At 54.2% G+C, this 20,277-nt stretch overlaps 1 protein-coding gene and 1 long non-coding RNA gene across 2 annotated transcripts in view; both read right to left on the bottom strand.

Annotated features, from left to right (window-relative positions):
* LOC133263767 (uncharacterized) overlaps positions 1-20,277 on the bottom strand; it is a 159,434-nt gene that overhangs the window by 127,715 nt on the left and 11,442 nt on the right. The gene's annotated exons all lie outside the window — the stretch shown is intronic.
* The window catches only part of LOC133263769 (kinesin-like protein KIF18B), a 31,002-nt gene that overhangs the window by 3,391 nt on the left and 7,334 nt on the right, over positions 1-20,277 (bottom strand). The window contains exons 2-11 of the mRNA XM_061443646.1: positions 17,139-17,202; positions 16,277-16,600; positions 13,973-14,133; positions 8,028-8,132; positions 7,647-7,757; positions 6,005-6,202; positions 5,641-5,817; positions 5,163-5,233; positions 4,928-5,044; positions 4,499-4,619 (exon numbers count right to left, since the gene is read on the bottom strand). Of these exons, the coding sequence (XP_061299630.1) occupies positions 4,499-4,619; positions 4,928-5,044; positions 5,163-5,233; positions 5,641-5,817; positions 6,005-6,202; positions 7,647-7,757; positions 8,028-8,132; positions 13,973-14,133; positions 16,277-16,600; positions 17,139-17,202 (1,449 nt within the window). The remainder of the gene's footprint in view (positions 1-4,498; positions 4,620-4,927; positions 5,045-5,162; positions 5,234-5,640; positions 5,818-6,004; positions 6,203-7,646; positions 7,758-8,027; positions 8,133-13,972; positions 14,134-16,276; positions 16,601-17,138; positions 17,203-20,277) is intronic.

Raw genomic sequence — 20,277 nt, 5'->3', positions numbered from 1 at the left:
ACTGTGGGGCTTCGGCATCCTCAGAGGAGAGGGAAGATGCTGAGGGAGTCCTCTAGGATTTTGAGTCCTGGCCTGCAAAAATGCAGGGTTGCTGCTTTTACTGGGATAACATCCTGTTAAAAAGGAAAGAATGGAGGTCTTGAACACAGGTAACTGAAAGATGAACATTTAGTCTGGCCTCAGGTATAAAATAGAACATGGGATATAACGCTGTATGAGTACAATACCCATTTGTAATGGAACTTGACAAGTCGCAGCAGAGAAAAGGGTGCAATTACAACTACAGATGTACTACCAGCAACTGTGTGTGGGGTTTGGGAGGAGTCTGCTCTCTCTTCCAATCTAGATCAACTACAACGTAGATAATCATCAGTAACGTGAACACCAAGGGGTGAATTTTCTGCATTCCTAGAGGGAAGGTCTCGAAGGAAAACCCTGGCACAGTGGGGAGCCAGGTGCAGAACAAGATGGTGTGAAGCTTTCCTAAAACACATCACGAAACAGGGGTGGGCTGCCCCTAAAAGTGACCGTTCTCAGTGAGAACCAGCAGGAGACCTTGACCACCTGTAGGTACTGCAGATCTCAGGGCCCTTGGGACTGTCACAAAGCAAAGCGCAGCATCCTGGCTGCGTTCCACTGGGGGTAATTGATTTTGCCTCCCCGAACCTCCACTCGATGGGTCTAATTGAATGGTGTTTTTAAAACAGTGAATCTAATCAACCTCGGGACAAAACACTTCTTCTTGTCTCCCTCTTCACAAACAAGTGTTTTGTTTGCATTTTGCCTCTGTAATTAAAGGGCCAGCTGCCAATAGGGAAACAAACTATAGACATTAATAATCATTTCCCCTGTAAATACACTGTACAGTATTGCTGGCGTGGAAGTGCAGCCCTCATTCCAAGTGGGAGATGGCTGGGAGACACAAAATGATGTGTATACAGAAGTGCATTTGTGCGGGGGAAAAGGGAGAATGGCAAAGGGAGGGAGCTTTGTATGTGTGACTTAGAGGATGCCCACGCTGGATGTAAACCCAAGCTTGATAAGGGCTGCCTTAGGCTGCTAATAGTGTTCTGAGAAGCACATTCCTCTTCTGGGAAGAGGCAGGAGCAGCCAGCCTATGCATGGAAGCAGCATCACCCTTAACCCTGAATTCATCCTAGTCCACAGAGCTCTGATCAAAACACCTTTTTGTTGTAGTTTAGGTGGTCTGGGGGGTGGTGTGTACCTCTCATGGGACAGGTACTCTGATACACCTGGGAAAGGCTGTAGCTGGGTTGGTATGGTCTTTGTATTATAGTACTCTGTGCTCTAGCATGTTTATGTGGGACAGAGGCTGTGAACATTGGGGCTGGTCAGCCTGGAGAAGAGAAGCTGTGTGGAGACCTCATAGCAGCTTCCAGTGTCTGAAGGGGGCTACAAGGATGCTGGAGAGGGACTCTTCATCAGGGACTGCAGTGATAGGACAAGGGGTGATGGGCTCTAACTGAAACACTGCTTTCCCCCTAAATTCCTGTACTGCTTTTGGACCTCTCAAGCCATGATGCTCTTCTCCTTTAGGCTTTCAATGGGTGCATGCCAATCTCAGCCTCAGTAAAAGGCTTTCTGTTCAGATGGTTGTTACAGCAGAGCGGCAAATCCATCACCTAGAAAATAGTTTGCTGGTGAACACTTCTGTCTAAGCATTCTGGGAAGTCATTTGCCTTTTCTTTATGAGGAAGGAAGGCCTGAAGGCATGCAGATGGGGAAATATACACTGTTTACTGCAAATAACTTGAGAAAGGCGCTTCTACCAGATTGTGCATCTTCTCCTAGTGGATAGGAAAGACCCAGCACATTGAATTATTGATTTAGATGAGAAGAAATACTGAAAAGGGCACCTAAGCATATGTTTTGGAAGCTTCTGGCATCACTGGGAAGGCATCACAAACGATACCCTTCAAAGTATAGCAGTATAATGTATCAAACGCCTCCGGAAAGAAACACAACTTATACTCTTATTCTGAATACATATGCCCTTGCAATTCATCCTGGTTTTAAAGTGCCTGAGGGGGGAAATGAGCCTGGCAGCTCCTCCCTGTGTGGAATGTCGAAGCATAATGCATTGGATTATCAAATCAAAATGGTACTGGCACCCCTTCTAATCCTGTGCTCTAAAAGCTTCAAACCTGAACTGTGTGCACCTTGGATCTTGTGCAAGCCTTGTTCCTTAACTTGCTAGTACTAGAAAGGCTGGGTGGAAGAGGGGACTGAATCTCCTACCAGGTACTCTGAAGAAAGCCAAGACTTCTGGAGAAGACAACTTCTATTGCCATTTGCTAAAAGGCCTTGTAATACCTTATTTATTGCCAGCTTACAGAGTGGGGTCCCATCCACGACTTGAACTCCCAAAGGTCATGGAAACGTGTCAGTTAACAATGAAGGAACAGAATCTGTGCATTGTTTCTGGGAGGTATTAATGGTTGCTGCTGAAGCAGGCAGGCTGCTGTAGCTGCTGCCGAGCAGGCCGGCGTTTGTAGGGTGAGCGACTTTGGATTAAAAAAAAAAAAAGCAATGATGAATGATGCAGCAAACTCCTGGCCAGTTAACAATGTGCAGTTTAACCTGTCTACTTCTCAAGAACTGATAACCTGGGGAGGGGGTATATTTGTGTCCTCCTGCCTACAGGTCCATGGCAACTGCCTGCAAAGTTTGTCAAGCCTTGCCATGAGCTGGACAGACGAATGGAAAAACCTGATGCCTCAGCTACAGGAGCTGACTGTGAATACCCCAAGCAGAATGAGATAGAGGAAGAGAAAAACGAATGACTGCAAAACATCACTTGGGGGCAACTGAAAACTAACATCCTGAATATGTGTGCTTGTAAAGTAGCTATTATTAGAGGTTGTGATTTTGTGTATAAAACCACCTATATTTACTAGTCAGTTGCTAATAAGAATCTACACCTTGTATTGCATGGATTTGTCACTTGTAAAAGAGATGTTAGAGTATGCAAATTTGCAATAGCTGCTAGAAAATGCTAAGGCAAAAGCTAGATTTTAATACAATGGTAGTGTTATAAAGCAGGTAATGGAACAAATTAAGAGGGTGGGAGAATTCCACTGGTAAGAAATTTCTTTGGCTAGTCCCTCGCTGCCATCAACATCATCAACATGCTGCTGCACTCTGCTAATGTAAATTTGTGTGTGCCTTGCTGTAGTAGTAGCAACTTGTTACTGGATGAAGCAGGTGAAACTCTGCGTTGACAACAAGGTGCAAGGACTGAGGCTGACCAAATGCCTGCTACCACAATCAAGGGCAAGGCTGGGTTGGCCTCTGTGTTTGCCACCAGGAAGAACCTTTAGCTCCACTGTTGGAGGTGGGGACACATGCCATGCCAGACCTTGATGTGAAGGATGGCATCCCCTGTTACCAGAGAGCCATACAGCAGAAAAAAGGGGCAGGCCCAGCAGCCTGTAGTTGGCATATGTTGGAGATATGATCTAGGGCAAATCCCCTGCTCAAGTAGGGTCACCCAAAACATATATAAAACAAAAAGGGGGAGATGTGGAGGCAGTGTTCTCACAGGAGAATGAATAATTGGTACATAAACTCTGAATAATCCTGAAAGATACAGCAAAGCCATGAGAGGCCCGAGGAAGCCTAAACAAGCAAGATAAGACGAAGCTGGAATTCACCGAGTTAATAAGAACTGTGGACTGTTGGCAAGCTTTTGAGGTCAATTTCTCACACCTGTGCTTAACCAATTATATGTTAGTCACTAAGGGTCTTCAAGACATGTATCCAATCACAATATGCCAGATCACTGTACGTGCATTTAAGAAATACTACAAAAGGAGTTACGGCTTTTTAAAAAATGGCTTTTGTCTGATCATATTGATCTCTCACTGAGAACATATATTTTCTGTGGCACGGAGTTATGGCGGGGGGGGCACTGAGACCGGTCCCTGCCAGGCAGGAGGCAGCGGGCGGGCACTAGGACCCCGTTGCAGGAGGCAGAGGGCTGGCGCTAGGGTCCTGATACCGGAGCTATGGGGGGGGGGGGGGGGGGGGGGGGTACCGGTCCCTGCCAGGCAGGAGGCAGCAGGCGAGCACTAGGGCCATGAAGCGGGAGGCAGCTGGCGGGGACTAGGACCCAGATACCGGAGCTACTGGGGAGGGGGCACTGGGACCGGTCCCTGCCAGGCAGGAGGCAGCGGGCGGGCACTAGGACCCTGTTGCTGGAAGCAGCGGGCGGGCACTAGGACCCTGATGCGGGAGGCATCGGGCTGCCACTAGGCCACCGTTGCGGGAGGCGGCGCGCGGGCACTAGGACCCTGATTCCGGCGCTATAGGGGGGCGGGCACTGGGACCGGCTCCTGACAGGGAGGAGGCAGCGGGGGGCACTAGGACCCTGATGCGGGAGGCATCGGGCTGCCACTAGGACACCGTTGAGCCCCAGGTTCTTCTGGGCCCTGCTCATCACCCCAAGCCCTCCTGTGCTGCCCATCCCTTCTCTCACCTCGCCCTCCGATTCCAACTGCATCTGAACAGGAAAACCAGCCTGCAGCTCCTGCTGCTCTCCCTCATCCTCCCCCTCATCATCAAGGGACAAGCATGGCTTTGGCACAGCTTCCTCCAACCTACAGAAGCCAGAGAAGCAGGCACTGAGCCAGAGAAGATCCTCTGCTGAAGCACCATTTTGCATGAGAAGTCTTGGGATGGATCAAACACAAGATTGGGCCTTTGAAACCCAGCTTCCCTTGGGGCTTGTGTGCTCTGCTCCAGCAGGTTCAGAACTGAACCCAGCTGCAGTTGAGATGATGCTGCACACCAGCAGCTCCTCTGCTTCCTGACAGGCACTAGGCTCTCACCAGCACTAAAACCCTGCAGGGGACACCACAGGAGGTCACACACAAAAGCTCTGTTGCTCCTTTCACCCCAGCCTCACCTGGGCAGCTCCACTGGGCTCACGCTGGAAGGAGCCTGTGGCCCTGCTGCTTGGTTCTGCGCCACTCGGGCACCATCCTCATAAGCACGAAGCTTTGCCCGCAGCTCTGCCACCTGCAAGGAGGGATCTTCTGTTGCTCAGATGGTTTTATGACCCCTGGAGCTCAGAGGTTTGCATCCCAAACAGACCACAGCTAAAGACAGAGCCCTGTCCTCCCCACCAGCATCTCCCCTTCCCTTTCAGCTGCTCACACATCTCCACATATCCACAGAGGTGGGAGTCAGAGCTGCACGTGCTGCTCTTCAGCTGCAGAGACAGGGACGAGACAGAGGTTAAAGAAGCACTGGGGCAGCACATACCCTCTCCTGACACCGGAGCAGGGCAGCTCTTCAGCCTCCTCCAGGATGCAGGGTCCCCATGGAGCCCTGGGCTGGCTGCAGCAGACACAATCTGTTTTCAGGGACCTATTGCCACAGTCACAAGCCTTTTTAGGCTTGGGGCTGGGGAGCTTTAGCAGAAGCCTGGGCACACACTGTCTGCAGCTCCATCAGCTGCTTTCTGCCCAGAGCAGCACCCCCAGGGCTGGAAAACTCACGCTGGAGAAGGAAGGCTCCCACTCACCTACCCCAGCATGCAGCAGACTCCCTCCCATCCAGTAGCAGCTCCCAAACACACACAACAAACACATCACCCCCACCACATGAGCTCCTCACCGACAGCTTGATCTCCTTGACCCTGCTGGCATACTTGAGCGTGTTGTAGGTGTCCTCATAGGCCAGCACAGAGGGGCTCACTGCCGCCACCATGATGCTGCGGCAGTTGCCACCCAGGCAGTCCTTCAGCAGGCGTGTCAGCTTGCTGTCCCGGTACGGGATGTGGCTTTTCTTGCCCTGGAGCAAGAGAGCCAGGATCTGCTCAGCTTTTGGCCCCCGGGCACTAAGCTCCTACCCCTGAGTCACAAGGGGATGGATGCGCTCACCCCACAGCACCAGCAGCACTGAAACTTGAGGACACCACTCACATTCAGCCAGCCCAGGGAGCCAGAGCCCAGCAGGGCCATGTGGGAAACAGCATTACCTTTGCATCAGCCAAGGCGTTGATGACGTTGATGAGGGCCAGCAGCGAGCGGTTGATGTTGGCCCCCTCCCGCAGCCGCTCTCCCCTGCTGTTGGCGACCGACGCTCGCTCTGAGCCTGCCAGGTCCATCAGGCTCATCTTGGCCACCTTCAGACCCTGACTGAGGCTGCCAGTGCAGTCCTGCTGCTTCACGTGGATCTGTGAGGACAGAGATGGGTGAGGCTGCAGCTCGACAAGGCACATGGGGTCGGCGATTGGAGGCGGCTCAACAGCAGGGCAAGAGGGTGATGTTTGGAACAGGATGGCCAAGTGGATCGTGTGGGCTGTGAGGCAGAGAGGAGCCTGGCACGCCAAGAAGACAAGCCAAAATCTCAGTGATGACACAAGCAGCAAAACCATGAAAGGGATCCTGCAGGAAGTGACAGAGCCATAGAAAATAACCAGCATCTCCTATGCTTGGTGCACAAGCAGGGCAGAGCCGGCTGGGTCCACAGAGGGCCAAACACCACCCAGAGCCCCAGCTCCAGTGCATTTTGTCAAACTCAAGACACCAATGGGGGGCTACAAGCCCCCAAAAGACAGTGGCTCTCTGTGCCCCTTTGCAGGCATCAGCCAGGGCTTTCCGTCCTGAGCCCAGATCCCAGCTGGTGTGGGCAAGGAGAGACACAGTCACCAAGACTCGTCAGGCAGCATCGCTCCGTCACTTCATCTTCTGCATCCCTAAAGGTCTCCCTGGAGAATGCAAATGCTTTCTCCACAGCCTTAAAACACACTCAGCCCCCTAGGAACAACACCTGCATGGACTGGAGGTGCCATGGGACTGCTGGAGCCCACTAACAGGTCCTGCATCCTCACCGGACTGTGGCTCGCCTGCCAGGAGGCAAAGCTGGCAGCGGGAAGGGCACATTCCCAGCACAGCGAAGGGATTCACAGCAGGCAGGAATCCAGCACCCACCAACAAACCCAGCTGGGATGCCGCCTGGAAAAGCATCCAGACACCTGGGCTTCCCTCTGCAAGCAGCCACGGATGAGACACCAGGTTCAGACTGAAACTGCAGTCAGAGCCCTCCGTCTCCCCACGCAGCCATGGCTGCCCTGCTCATTCAGGAGAGGGCCTGGCTGCAATTGAAATCACCTGGCAGGTGTGCATAGGAGAGCACCACCAAACTGGGGAGCCCATTTACAGAGCCCCTGAGGGAATTTTTCTCAGGAACTACTCTGCGGGAGTAATTCCCAGCTCAGCGCCAAGGAAGACATGATGAAGGAGACAGCCTGCTCAAGGCACGAGCACAAACCAGCCCCTTTGCTCTGGGACAAGTTTTAGGTACAGCTGCCACACGTTGAGTCAACAAGAGTCAAAAGCACACAGTGAAGTTTCAGCCCCAAGGGGCAGAGCACCAAGCTGAGAGCATGGAGCTGGCCAGGAGGTGTGGCCACCAGCGTGACCAGTACGTCCCGTCCTGCAGCAGCGTGGCCAGGGCCCTGTTCAGCCCCATACCTCTCTTTGCAGGGCTACAACCGCTCTGCTTTACCCCGTGGCACATGAGGAGCAGTGGCAGGAACCCCGGTCCTGGTATGGCCTTGCTTCCTCATCTCTTTTTAAGCACAAACCCCCAGTGACACTGCCTCCAGCAGCCCTCACCTGGAAGATGGCATGCAAGCAGGAGGAGACAGCACTGGCATCAGTGGGATGCTGCGTCCGGTTTCTGTTGCCATTGGCCAACATCTCCATGAGCCGCTCTGCTGATGCAGGCTGGGACAGAACAGGGAGAGGGATGATACCAGTGTGCCCCACCTGCAGGCACAGACACAACCCAACACAGAGCACCAACAGCTCTGGCATCCTGCAGCATCGTGGGCCTCGTTTCAGCTCAGGCTCATGTTTGCTGCCAGCCAAGAGCTGTGCAGGTGGCACCCCCCTATCTTCAGACACCCCCTATCTCCAGGACACATCTGCTTTCAGAACTGGTGGAGGTGCAGCATTGCCCATTCTTATACCTGGTGTGCCCATTTTAATGCCTACCTGGTGGAAGGAGAGGCCCTGAACCACAGCTCCTCGCTCAGGATCCTCCCGGATAGCTAGAGGTCCCTTGGGCTCCAGCAGGTCATAGATCTGCTCGTTGTACACCTGAAGCAGGAAATTCAATGTAAGGCTGAGGTTTGGTTCCCCAGTGGTGAGCAGGGAGAGGAGCTTTGTACCTCAGGGTCACACATGACCTTGTGTCCCGCTCCCAACACCACCTGCAGGATGTCACTACACCCAGAGCAGCTGATGGTGCTCTAGCTGACAGCTCAGGAAGGCTTTCAAAGCAACTCACTTTGCCACAGCTCCTCTAAAGCCTTTCCAGCCAGGAAACCTTCCGCAGAAAATATATGGACTCAGTCAGAGATCAATCTGATCAGACCAAAGCCGTTTATTGCAAAGCCTTAACTCTTTATATACTACTGCTTACATGCACTTACAGGGATTTGGCGTATTATGATTGGATACATGTCTTGAACACCCTTAGTGACTAACAACCAATTGGTTAAGCACAGGTGTGAGAACTTGACCTCAAAAGCTTGCCAACAGTCCACAGTTCTCATAACTCAGTGAATTCCAGATTCTTCTTATCTTGCTTGCTTAAGCTTCCTTGGGCCTCTCATGGCCTTGCTGTATCTTTTGGGATTAGTCAGAGTTCATGCACCAAATATCCATTCCCCTGGGAGAACACTGTCTCCACAAGAGGCTGTGCTTGTGTCTGCACAGAACGAGGGCTCCGACGGATCCCCACACGATGAACCTGTCCGTTTATACAAGTGACGGCTGCCAATGAAGATTGGTGCCAATTCACTGCCGGTTTGAAGTTAACCCGTGGGAACTGTGCCCAGTTAACCGGGCTCTTCTTGGAGAATCAGTCAACAGAGAGCGTATCCTTGCGGGAGCAACCAGGCTTTCCAGCCACTGGGAACAGACTGGGAACATTTAAGCCCGGAAAGGGAACCACTGGACACCAGGGCTGCTTTGAGACGTTGATTCTGTGAGGCACAGCTCACTACAGAACAGAACGGCTGTTGGTTTTTATTGTTGGCTCAAGAGCATGGGTATGAAGGTTTTGCTGGTATGTTGTCCTGGGTTCAGCAGTAGCAGTCATTTTTCCCCTTCTTGGTAGCTGGTGCAGTGCAGTGTTTTGATTTTCGGCCTGGGAACAGAGCTGATAGCAATGTTTTGGTTTGGCCAAGGACTTTGTGAGCCTCATGCTCTGCCAGGGAGGAGGGGAAGCCAGGAGGAAGCAGAGACAGGACACCTGACCCAAGCTAGCCAGAGAGGTACTCCATACCACAGCACGGCATGCCCGGGGGGTAACTGGGAGTTATCTGGAAGGACACGGGGTCTTCTGAGTCGGACTCGTTTCTCAGCGGGTGGTACCGTGTTCTCTTCCCTTATTTTCTCTTATCATTGTTGTCGTTGGTGGTAGCGGTGGTGATTTGTGTTGTACGTTGGTTGCTGGACTCTTCTTGTCTCAACCCATGGGAGTTGCACTCTTTCAATTATCCTCCACATCCCTCCGGGAGCAGGGAAGGGGAGAGCCCCTGGGGTGGGGGACACAGGCCTCGGTTGCTTCCAGCCCGGCACCTCTCACTGGGAGTCACTGAATGAGCTGTCTGGCTGGGTTTAAACCATGACAGGCAGGCACTATGGGACAGGCTCTCTGGGGCTGGCTCTCTGGGGCGTGCTCTCTGAGGCAGTGCTATGTGGCAGTACCTGGGGCAGAGCTATGGGTCAGGCTCTATGGGTCAGGTTCTATGGGACAGGCTCTATGGGACAGTCTCTATGGGACAGGCTCTATGGGGCAGGCTCTGTGGGGCAGTACCTGGGGCAGGCTCTATGGGGCAGGCTCTATGGGGCAGGCTCTATGGGGCTGGCTCTATAGGGCAGGATCTATGGGGGAGTGTCGTGGGTTCAGCAGTAGCAGTCATTTTTCTCCTCCTTGGTAGCTGGTGCAGTGCAGTGTTTTGACTTTCGGCCTGGGAACAGAGCTGATAACAATGATGTTTTGGTTTGGCCAAGGACTTTGTGAGCCTCATGCTCTGCAAGGGAGGAGGGAAAGCCAGGAGGAAGCAGAGACAGGACACCTGACCCAAACTGACCAAAGAGGTATTCCATACCACAGCACGTCATGCCCAGGATGTAACTGGGAGTTAGCCGGAAGGGCTGGGAGACTGCAGGGTTGGAGGAGGTATGGGTCGGTGCTTGTTCGGGCCTGGGGAGTGAGTTATCGGTTGGCTGGTGCTGAGGTGTTGTATTCTCTTCCCTTCTATTTCCTTTATCATTATTGGTGGTAGCAGTAGTGATTTGTGTTATACCTTAGTTACTAAACTGTTCTTATCTCAACCCGTGGGAGTTGCATTCTTTTTGACTCTCCTTTCCGTCCCTCTGGGAGCAGGGGGAGGGCAAGAAGGGGGGGAAGTGAGTGAACAAGCCATCTAGCTGGGTTTAAACCAGGACAGGGAGGCTCTATGGGACGGGTTTTATGGGGCCGACTCTATGGGGCAGGCTCTATGGGACAGTACCTGTGGCAGGCTCTATGGGCCTGACTCTATGGGGCTGCCTCTATTGGGCAGGCTCTATGGGACAGGCTCCATGGGGCTGGCTCTATGGGGCTGGCTCTATAGGGCTTGCTCTATGGGACAGGTTTTATGAGGCAGGGTCTATGGGGAAGGCTGTATGGGGCAGTACCTGGGGCAGGCTCGATCTGATTGGCCCGCAGCTGCAGCCACGCCCCCCTCCCGTTGCCGTGGTTACCGGATGCTACCAGGTGGTGCTGTGGTACGGCCGGGGGGCGGGGCCAGCGCAGGAGGCGGGGCCAAGGAGCGCGGGAAAGGGAGGGGGTGGGGAAAGGGGGCGGGAAAGGGAGGGGCCGGGTTTGGGCTTAAACTGCGCTTGAATGGGTTCAAAGTGGGTTTCCCAAAGTGGGAAATGGGGAAAACCGCATGGAAATGGACAAAAAGGGATGGAAACCGGTAAAAACAGACTAAACCCGCATCACCCCCAGCACCCATTGAAACAAGGGGGCACAAAATCACAAAATGGAATATAGAAACCCTTATAATTAGTTTTAAGTAATGTTAAGTTTGATGGCTTTGTAACAGTAGCAATGGAAAATTACTGAGGTGCATGACACAGAGAGAAAAAAAATAGACTACAGCTTAGAAAACATACTGAGAATTCTCACAAGAGAAATCGTTGCAGTTGACGTAGTTGTAAGAAAAAGTCTAGAAGAACAGGACACGGGGATAAGGAGTATCTGGGAACTGCAGATGTCCAGGGTGGGCTACAGTTCAACTACCTGATAAGTAGGAGGATAGGAGGATTATTATGTCTCTGGTGCTAACGAGCCAATTAAACTGATGTGAGCATCTACTGCGCGTGCTTCAAAGGCTGCCAGAAGTGATGAAGATCATTGGAAGAAGTAAACGATCCTCAGAGACCACCACCACCACCACAATTCTGCACGCAGGCGGGGAACCTCCTGGAAAATTATGTCACCCATACGTAGCCTCGTGAATAGGTATGTATGCCCAGTGGCTAGAAAAGGACGGCTTGCGTGGCAATTGAGAGACACACGTTAGGAGGAGCCCGTATCTCCTGGCGCCGCAATCAAGAATACCTGCTTGTCAGCTTGAAAACTCTGTTGGCAAGTTTGTTCCTGGAGTTTTCTCCAAATCACCATAGAGCCCCCAACACCCATAGAACCCCATCACCCATAACACCCATAGAACCCCCAGCACACACAGAACCCCCAGCACCCATCACACCCATAGATCCCCCAGCACCCATAGAACCCCCAGCACCCACAACAACCAGCATCCTGGTTTCAGTGCCTCCTATGTCCACTCAAGCCCGATTCCAATGGGAGATGATTCCAGCCCTCAGGGCCATTCCCACATGGATGCTCCAGCCATGTCCTCATAGCCTCCACATCAGAAGCAAAGACAAAGGAGGTCGGAGCATCTTCCACCCCATTCCATTGTCCCAGCAGCCCCATAGGGAAGAGCTTCTGAAGATCTCCCCTTTTTCCATGGGATCAAGGAATGGGAAAGATCCCCAAAGCTTAAAGAGTTGGAAATGGGATGACCTCAAAGAACAGGATTGGAGGAGGCATTCCAAGCTTCTCTTTCCCAAGTCTGGGAAGGAGATGCGGCGGCATTCCTGATGGAGCGCGGGCTTGCCTCCCATCCTGGTGGATTCCATGGAGCACCAAGAAGTAAGTGCTATTCCGGGTCTATGGAAGCTGCCATAGCAGTGGATCATGGATCATTGGATCATGGGATCAGGAGCTTGGACAAGACCCTCAAGGACACCACGAAGCCCCCCTCTATCCCTCTTTACTCCATAAGGAAGGCCCTTTCCAAGCCATTCCCATTGGGAAGAGCGACCATGACCTTTCCGAGAGGCTTGGAGGCATCGTTCCCAGTTTCTCCTGGACATCCACCTCCGAGGAACGCTTCTGGGAAGGAATCTCCATCACTAAAGAACGAAGAGCAGAAGGGGTCCCATCGCTTGGATTCTATCCCAGATTCCCAACAGGAATTGAAGCAGGGAGATACGGAATGAACCTTGGACACATGGAGCTTCAGAACCTATCCCAGGGGTCCTTGGGATGGGAGCTCTTCCCTGTGGGAAAGATGGGATAATGGGAAGCGGGAGAGATCCCATCCATGCTGGTGGTGCCGTCAACCCAAGCCAGCTCTGCCGGCCTCCTAAAGGACACCGCAAGCATTGGGTCTAATGCAAGGATGAAGTCCTTGGGTGCCCAGCACCCACCTGGATGGGACCCCAGCACCCACCTGGATGGGACCCTAGCACCCACCTGGCACCCTAAATTCCATGGGTTTTCCAGGGGGTGGCGTTCCGCTCCTGCAGAAGGGTTTGGTCACCTGGATCAAGTGGAAGCACATTCCTAGATCATGGAATGGGACGGATGGAGCTTAAAGTGCAGCCAGGGCCACCTTGCACTGGAGCAGGTTGCTCCAGCTTGGCCTTGGCGATGGGACATCTCCCACCTCCTGTGGTCCCACCAGCCTCATGGGGAAGAACTTCCCAAGATCCTATCCCAAGATTCCCATTGTCCTACCAGCCTCATGGGGACGAACTTCCCAAGATCCCATCCCACGCTTCCCATGGTCCTACCAGCCTCATGGGGACGAACTTCCCAAGATCCCATCCCACGCTTCCCATGGTCCCATCCCTCCAGCTCCTCCTCCTCCTGATGCCCCCATGGACCCTGAAGGTCCTCTCCAAGCTATTCCAGGATCCGTGGACATTCCCAAGACCCCTTCTCTGGCTGTTCTGAAGACAAGGCGGACCATGGGCTACTCACCTTGCTCCTTGTAGATGTGGCCTGAGACAGGGATCCCAGCCCATCTGCTTGGATGGAAGCAGCCTCCATCCATGATCTCCAGGAAGTTCTCATCCCAACCAAGTCTTCCCACCAACGGACAATGTTCCCGCGGGAGCTCCAGGAGGAGAAGACAACCCCGGGATAAGAGGGACACGACTGATTCCAAGAGGTTGACGGCTCCCTATGGATGGAGCTCCAATAGGGCCACCGATGAGGGAAGGGTGCTCCAACCCACCCCTATGTCCAGAGCTCTTCCCTGTGAGGGTGGTGGGATGATCAGGATGGGTTGGATGGAGAAGCTGGGGCTGCTCCATCCCTGATCCAAGGCCAGCTTGGAGCACCCTTTAGAAGGTGGGCTCAAGGAGGAGAGTATCAGAAGCTATTATGGGATGTAACGCAGTGGTTGCACTCTACCTGTGACCTTGTAGGACATTGGGATGGGTTGGATGGAGAAGCTGGAGCTGCTCCATCCCTGGCCCAAGGCCAGCTTGGAGCATCCTTTAGTAGAAGACATCCTTCTAGAGGAGAACATCAAATGCTGCTCTTATGGGATGTACCAAAGTGGTTGCTCTCTACCTATGACCTTGTAGGACATCTCCCTATAGGAAGTGAGATCTTCTCCGTTGACCAGCACCAAGTGAGGACACTTCTCCATGGCTTCCTTGAGGGACATCGACTTCTTCACTCCATGGCGCCAGGCTTCGTAGTTACAGGTGACCACGAGGGACTTGTGCTGCTGCACCCCTACAACAAGGAGGGCATTGCCTTACAGCACCCATAGAACTGGACATAGAGCACCCATAGAACCCCAGCACAATAGCAGCCCACAGCATCCACAGAACCACCAGCACCCATAGAACCCAAGCAGCAATAGCAGCCCCAGCACCCATAGAACCCACAGCACCCATAGAGCCCACAGCACCCATAGAGCCCCTAGCACCCACAGAACCCCCAGCACCCATACAGCTCACAGCACCCATAGAACCCCCAGCGCTCATAGAGCCCCCAGCACCCATAGCAACTACAGCACCCCCAGAACTCCCAGCATCACCAGTACCCATAGAGCCCCAGCACCCACAGAACCCCACTGAACCCCCAGCAGCCATAGAACCCGAGCACCAATAGCAACCCCGGCACAGGCAGAACCCGCAGCACCTATAGAGCCCGCAGCACCCACTGCACCACCAGCACCCATAGAACCCACAGGACCCATAGAGCCCACAGCACCCATAGCATGAACTGCACCCGCAACACCCCCACCACTGCCAGCACCACAACAGATCCAGCACCTCCAGGACCCACAGAACCCACAGCATCCATTGCACCCCAGCAGCCCCAGCCCCCATAACACCCCCAGGGCGCCGATAGAAACCCCAGCATACTCAGCACTATATAGCTCCGGTATCAGGGTCCTAGTGACCGCCGGATGCCTCCTGCCTGGCAGGGACAGGTCCCAGTGCCCCCCCCATAGCGCCGGTATCAGGGTTGTAGAGCCCACCCCCTGCCTCCCGCCCAGGTTCCTAGTGCCCGCCCGCTGCCTAGTGCCGGACAGGGACGGGTCCCAGTCACCCCCCATTGCTGCGATTCCAGGGTCCTAGTGCCTCCCCGCTGACTCCCGTATCAGGGTCCTAGTGCGCACCCGCTGCCTCCTGCCCGGCAGGCACCGGTCCCGATGGCCGCCCCTATAGAACTCCGGTAACAGGATCCTAGTGCCCGCCCACTACCTCCCTCCTAGGGGTCGTAGTGCCCGCACGCTGCCTCCTTCCTGGCAAAGACCGGTTCCAGTGGCCCTTCCTATAGCGCCGGTATCAAGGTTCTAGTGCCCGCCCGCTGCCTCCCGAATCAGAGTCCTAGTGCCCGCCGGATGCCTCCTGCCTGGCAGGGACCGGTCCCAGTGCCCACCCCTATAGCTCCGGTATCAGGGTCCTAGATCCCGCCCGCTGCCTCCCGTAACACGGTCCTACAGCCCGCCCGCTGCCTCCCGCAACCGGGTCCTAGTGCTCGCCGGCTGCCTCCCGCCAAGAGTCCAAGTGCCCGCCCGCTGCCTCCTGCCTGGCGAAGATCGGTTGCAGTGCCCCGCCCTACAGCGCCGTTATCAGGGTCCTAGTGTCCCCCCGCTGCCTCCCGCATCAGGGTCCTAATGCCCGCCGGATGCCTCCTGCCTGGCAAAGACCGGTCCCAGGCCCCCCTCCCATAGCGCGGTATCAGGGTCGGGGTGCCCGCCCTCTGCCTCCCGCATCAGTGTCCTAGATCCCGCCCGCTGCCTCCCGTAACACTGTTCTAGATCCCGCCCACTGCCTCCCGCATCAGGGTGCTGGTGCCCGCCCGCTGCCTCCTGCCTGCCAAAGACCAGTTCCAGTGCCCCTCCCTATAGCGCCGTTATCAGGGTCCCAGTTCCTCCCCGCTGCCTCCCGCCCAGGGTCCTATCGCCCGTCCGCTGCATCCTCCCTAGCAGGGACTGGTCCCGATGGCCGCTTCTGCAGCGCCGGTATCAGGGTCTTAGTGCCCCCCCCACAGCGCCGGTATCAGGGTTGTAGAGCCCGCCCCCTGCCTCCCGCCCAGGGTCCTAGCGCCCACCCGCTGCCTCCTGCCTGGCAGGGACCGGTCCCGATGCCCGCGCCTAAAGCGCGGTTATCAAGGTCCTAGTGCCCGCCCGCTGCCTCCCGAATCAGGGTCCTAGTGCTTGCCGGATGCCTCCTGCCTGTCAGGGACCGGTCCCAGGGCTCACCCCTATAGCTCCGGTAACAGGGTCCTAGATCCCGCCCGCTGCCTCCCGCCCCAGGGTTTTACTGCCCGCCCGCTTCCCCTCGCCCCAGGGTCCTATTGCCCTCCCACTGCCTCCAGCACCAGGGTCGCAGTGCCCCTGAGGCAATCCCCCTAAGGGCACTGAGGTCGGCCAAGGTGTTGGGGCTGACCAAGGCGTTGAGGTTGGACAGGTCTTTCAAGTTGGCCAAGGCATTAAGGATGGCCAAGGCATTCAGGTTGGTCAAGGCACTGAGGTAGGCCAAGGCACTGAGGTTGACCAAGGCGTTGAGGTTGACCAAAGCGTTCAGGTTGGCCAGGGCATTGAGGCTGACCAAGTTGTGGAGGTTGGCCAAGGCATTGAGGTTCATCAAGGCATTATGGTTGACCAAAGTGCTGAGGTTGCCAGAGGCATTGAGGTTGCCAGAGGCACTGAGGGTGGCCAAGGTGTTGAGGATGGACGAAAGCACTGAGGTCGGCCAAAGCGTTGAGCTTGGCCAGGGCGTTGAGGTTGACCAAGGTGTTGAGACTGGCCAAGGCCAATCTCAACTGCTGAGGTGAGTAGCTCAAAAGAGGATGCCTTGAACACCGGAGAAGGGAGATCAGCATCCAGAGGCCTCAACTCAGAGCGGCAAAAGCCACTAAGGGAACCTCAAGTCCGACAGGACCTGCCAAGGAGCCAGCAGCTCAGCTGATGCGATCAGGTGACTCACAGGGGGAGGAGAAAAGAGGAGCGGCACCAGCCCTGAGTGGGTGCACAAGTGACCAGGAATGCAGTGAACACAGCAGGCAGAGTGGGTCGAGGCAGAGTAGGCGAGCAGGATGGTGAGCACTCGTCGTATGACCAGGGCCCGGACCGAGAGCTCTGCTCTGCCTGCCCCGGTGGTGGCCAGCATAGGCACCCAGACAGAGCTGATGGCAGGGGAGGCTGCAGTGCAGAGCTCGGAGTGTAGAGAGCACCTGCAGTGGTCTTGTGAGGGAATGGCGCACAATGGGCAGGGCTGCACTCGGTGCTCCGTGGTCGAGGTCCTTCTGCAGCAGGTGGCTGAGCTGAGGGATGCCTTCAATAGGCTGCAAGATGTCAGGGAAGCTGAGAGTAAGCAGGAATGCTTGCTCCCGGCCCAAACTGTGCAGGGGCCTCAAGCGTCCCCTCTAGTTCATGGAGGAAAGAAGGAAACCGTTAACCCGGGAAGCTGGGAATTAGTGACAAAAAAAGAACAACAAAAAAATGAAGAAGAGGACAACAAAAAGCAAGGGGCGTCCTCCTAAATCTCTTGTCCCCACGCAGAACCGCTTTGCTGTTCTGAAGGGGGGTAATGAGGAAATGCACTCAAGCCAGAAACAGCTGGCTTATGCACTGGTAAAGATCTCTACTGGTGCTGCCAGGAAAAAGTGGCAGGTGTAACAGTAGGGGACTCTACTTTGAAAGGGACAGAAGCACTCGTCTGTTGGCTTGACCCCGTCTCAAGGGAGGTGTGTTGCCTACCAGGGGCACGGATCAGGGATGTGGCAGAGAGGCTGCCTGCTCTAGTAAGTCCCACGGACTATTACCCACTCCTGGTGATACATGTGGGTGGCTAGGGATATAGACAGTAGTAGCCTGGGGAACATAAAGAAGGACTACAGAGCACTGGGAGAGGTGGTTAGGGGCTCTGGAGCTCAGGTGGTCTTTTCGTCCATTCTCCAGGATACAGGGGAGGACCTAAAAAAAGCCAGGAGGATTAGCCAGGTTAATAACTGCTTAAAAGGGTGGTGTCATAGTCAGGGGTTTGGGTGCCTAGAACACAGGACCCAAATGTGCAGGCCAGGTGTAGTGGGGGCTGGTGGAGCTGGTCTGATCAAGAAGGGAAAGAGCAGTTTTGGTAGGAGGCTTGCCAGGCTGGTCAAGGAGGCTTTAAACTAGATGTGTTGGGGGAGGAAGGCATCAGGTTACAGGCTACTTAGAAAAGACAGGCCTGGCAGACGGGGAGGTGCAGTTGCCCTTTATCTTAGGGATAGGCTGGAGAGTATGGAACTCTGTCTGGGGACAGGTGAGCAGTTAACAGAGAGTTTGGGGGTCAGGGTTAAAGGGAATATAGCTATGGGAGACATTACTGTGGAGATCTGTTACAGACCGCCTGATCAAGGAGAACCTGTGGATGAAGCACACTATAGGCAGATAGCAAAAGCCTCACGCTCACAGACCCTTGTTCTCATGGGTGACTTCCACCACCCTGACATCTGTTGAAAGCATGGTACATCCCGCCACAAGCAATCCAGGAGGTTCCTCGATTGTGTGGAAGAAAACTTCCTTCTGCAACTAATAGAGGAGCCGACAAGGAGAGGTGCCATGCTTGACGTCGTACTCACCAACAGGGAAGGGCTCATTGGAAATGTGACGCTCCAGGGCAGCCTTGGATGCAGCGATCATGAGATGGTCAAATGTGAGATCCTCAGGACAGTGAGAAGGGTGTGCAGCAAGCTCACTGCCCTGGACTTCAAAAGAGCAGACTTTAGCCTCTTCAAGAACCTGCTTAGTAAGGCTCCATGGGATATAGCCCTAGAGGGCAGGGGGGCCCAAGACTCTTGGTTGATATTCAAGGATCACCTGCTGCAAGCTCAGGAGTGTTGCATCCCAACTAGAAGGAAGTGCAGCAGGAGGGCCAGGAGACCTCCCTGGATAGATGAGGAGCTCCTGAGGAAAATTCGAAGGAAAAAAGAGGCTTATAAAAGGTGGAAGCAAGGACAGGTGGCATGGGAAGAGTACAGGGATGTTGTCCGAGAATCTAGGGACCAGGTTAGGAAAGCTAAGGCTCAGTTAGAATTAAACTTGGCTAGGGATGTTAAAGATAACAGGAAGGGATTCTACAGGTGCATAGCAAATAAAAAACAGACAAGGGAGAATGTAGGCCGCCTCAGGAAGCTCTCAGGAGAACTGGCTACACAGGATTTGCAGAAGGCTGAGGTTCTGAATGACTTCTTTGCCTCGGTCTTCACTGGCAAAGGCTCTGACCAAACCACCCAAGTCTTGGAAGGCAGATGCAGGGACTGTGAGAATGAAGACCTTGCGCCCACTGTAGGAGAGGATCTGGTTCGAGACCATCTTAAAAATCTGAATGGGCACAAGTCCATGGGTCCTGATGAGATCCATCTGAGGGTCCTGAAGGAGCTGGCGAATGAAGCTGCTAAGGCACTGGCCACCATATTTGAGAAATCATGGCAGTCAGGTGAAGTTCCCGACAACTGGAAAAAGGGAAATATAACCCCCATTTTCAAGAAGGGGAAAATGAATGACCAGGGAATTACAGAGCAGTCAGTCTCACCTCTGTGCCTGGCAAAATCTTGGAGCAGATTCTCCTGGAAGTCATGCTAAGGCACATGAAAATCAACAAGGTGCTTGGTGACAGCCAGCAGGGCTTCACTAGGGGGAAATCCTGCCTGACCAATTTAGTGGCCTTCTATGATGGGGCCAGAGAACTGATGGACAGGGGTAGAGCAGTTGATGTCAGCTACCTGGACTTGTGCAAAGCGTTTGACACTGTCCCACACAACATCCTTGTCTCTAAATTGGAGAGACATCAATTTGATGGATGGACCACTCAGTGGATAAAGAACTGGCTGGATGGCCTCACGCAAAATGTTGTGGTCAATGGCTCAATGCCCGGCTGGAGACCAGTAACAAGTTGCATCCCTCAGGGATCGGTGTTGGGACCGGGTTTAACATCTTCGTCGCTGACATGGACAGTGGGATTGAGTGCGCCCTCCTCAGCAAGTCTGCCAATGACACCGAGCTGTGTGGTTTGGTTGATATGCTGGAGGAAAGTAATGCCACCCAGAGGGACCTCAACACACTTGTGAGGTGGGCTGATGCCAACCTTGCGAAGTTTAACCATGCCAAGTGCAAGGTCCTACACACCTGGGTGGGAGCAATCCCAGGCACAGCTACAGGTTGGGCAAAGAAGAGATTCAGAGCAGCCCTGTGGAGAAGGACTTGGGGGTGATGGCTGATGAGAAAATGAACACGAGCAGGCAGTGCACACTTGCAGCCCAGAAAGCCAACCGTATCCTGGGCTGCACCAAAAGGAGCGTGACCACCAGGTCGAAGGAGGTGATCCTGCCCCCCCACTCTGCCCTTGTGAGATCTCACCTGGAATATTGTGTGCAGTT

The sequence above is a fragment of the Pezoporus flaviventris genome, unplaced genomic scaffold, assembly GCF_033815535.1.
Source record: "Pezoporus flaviventris isolate CSIRO_AGI_PZ_B2104156 unplaced genomic scaffold, CSIRO_AGI_Pfla_v1 ptg000457l, whole genome shotgun sequence".
NCBI classification, from domain to species: Eukaryota; Metazoa; Chordata; class Aves; order Psittaciformes; family Psittacidae; genus Pezoporus; species Pezoporus flaviventris.
The sequence above is the reverse complement of the archived record's forward strand: the minus strand, read 5'-3'. Positions and strand labels throughout refer to the sequence as shown.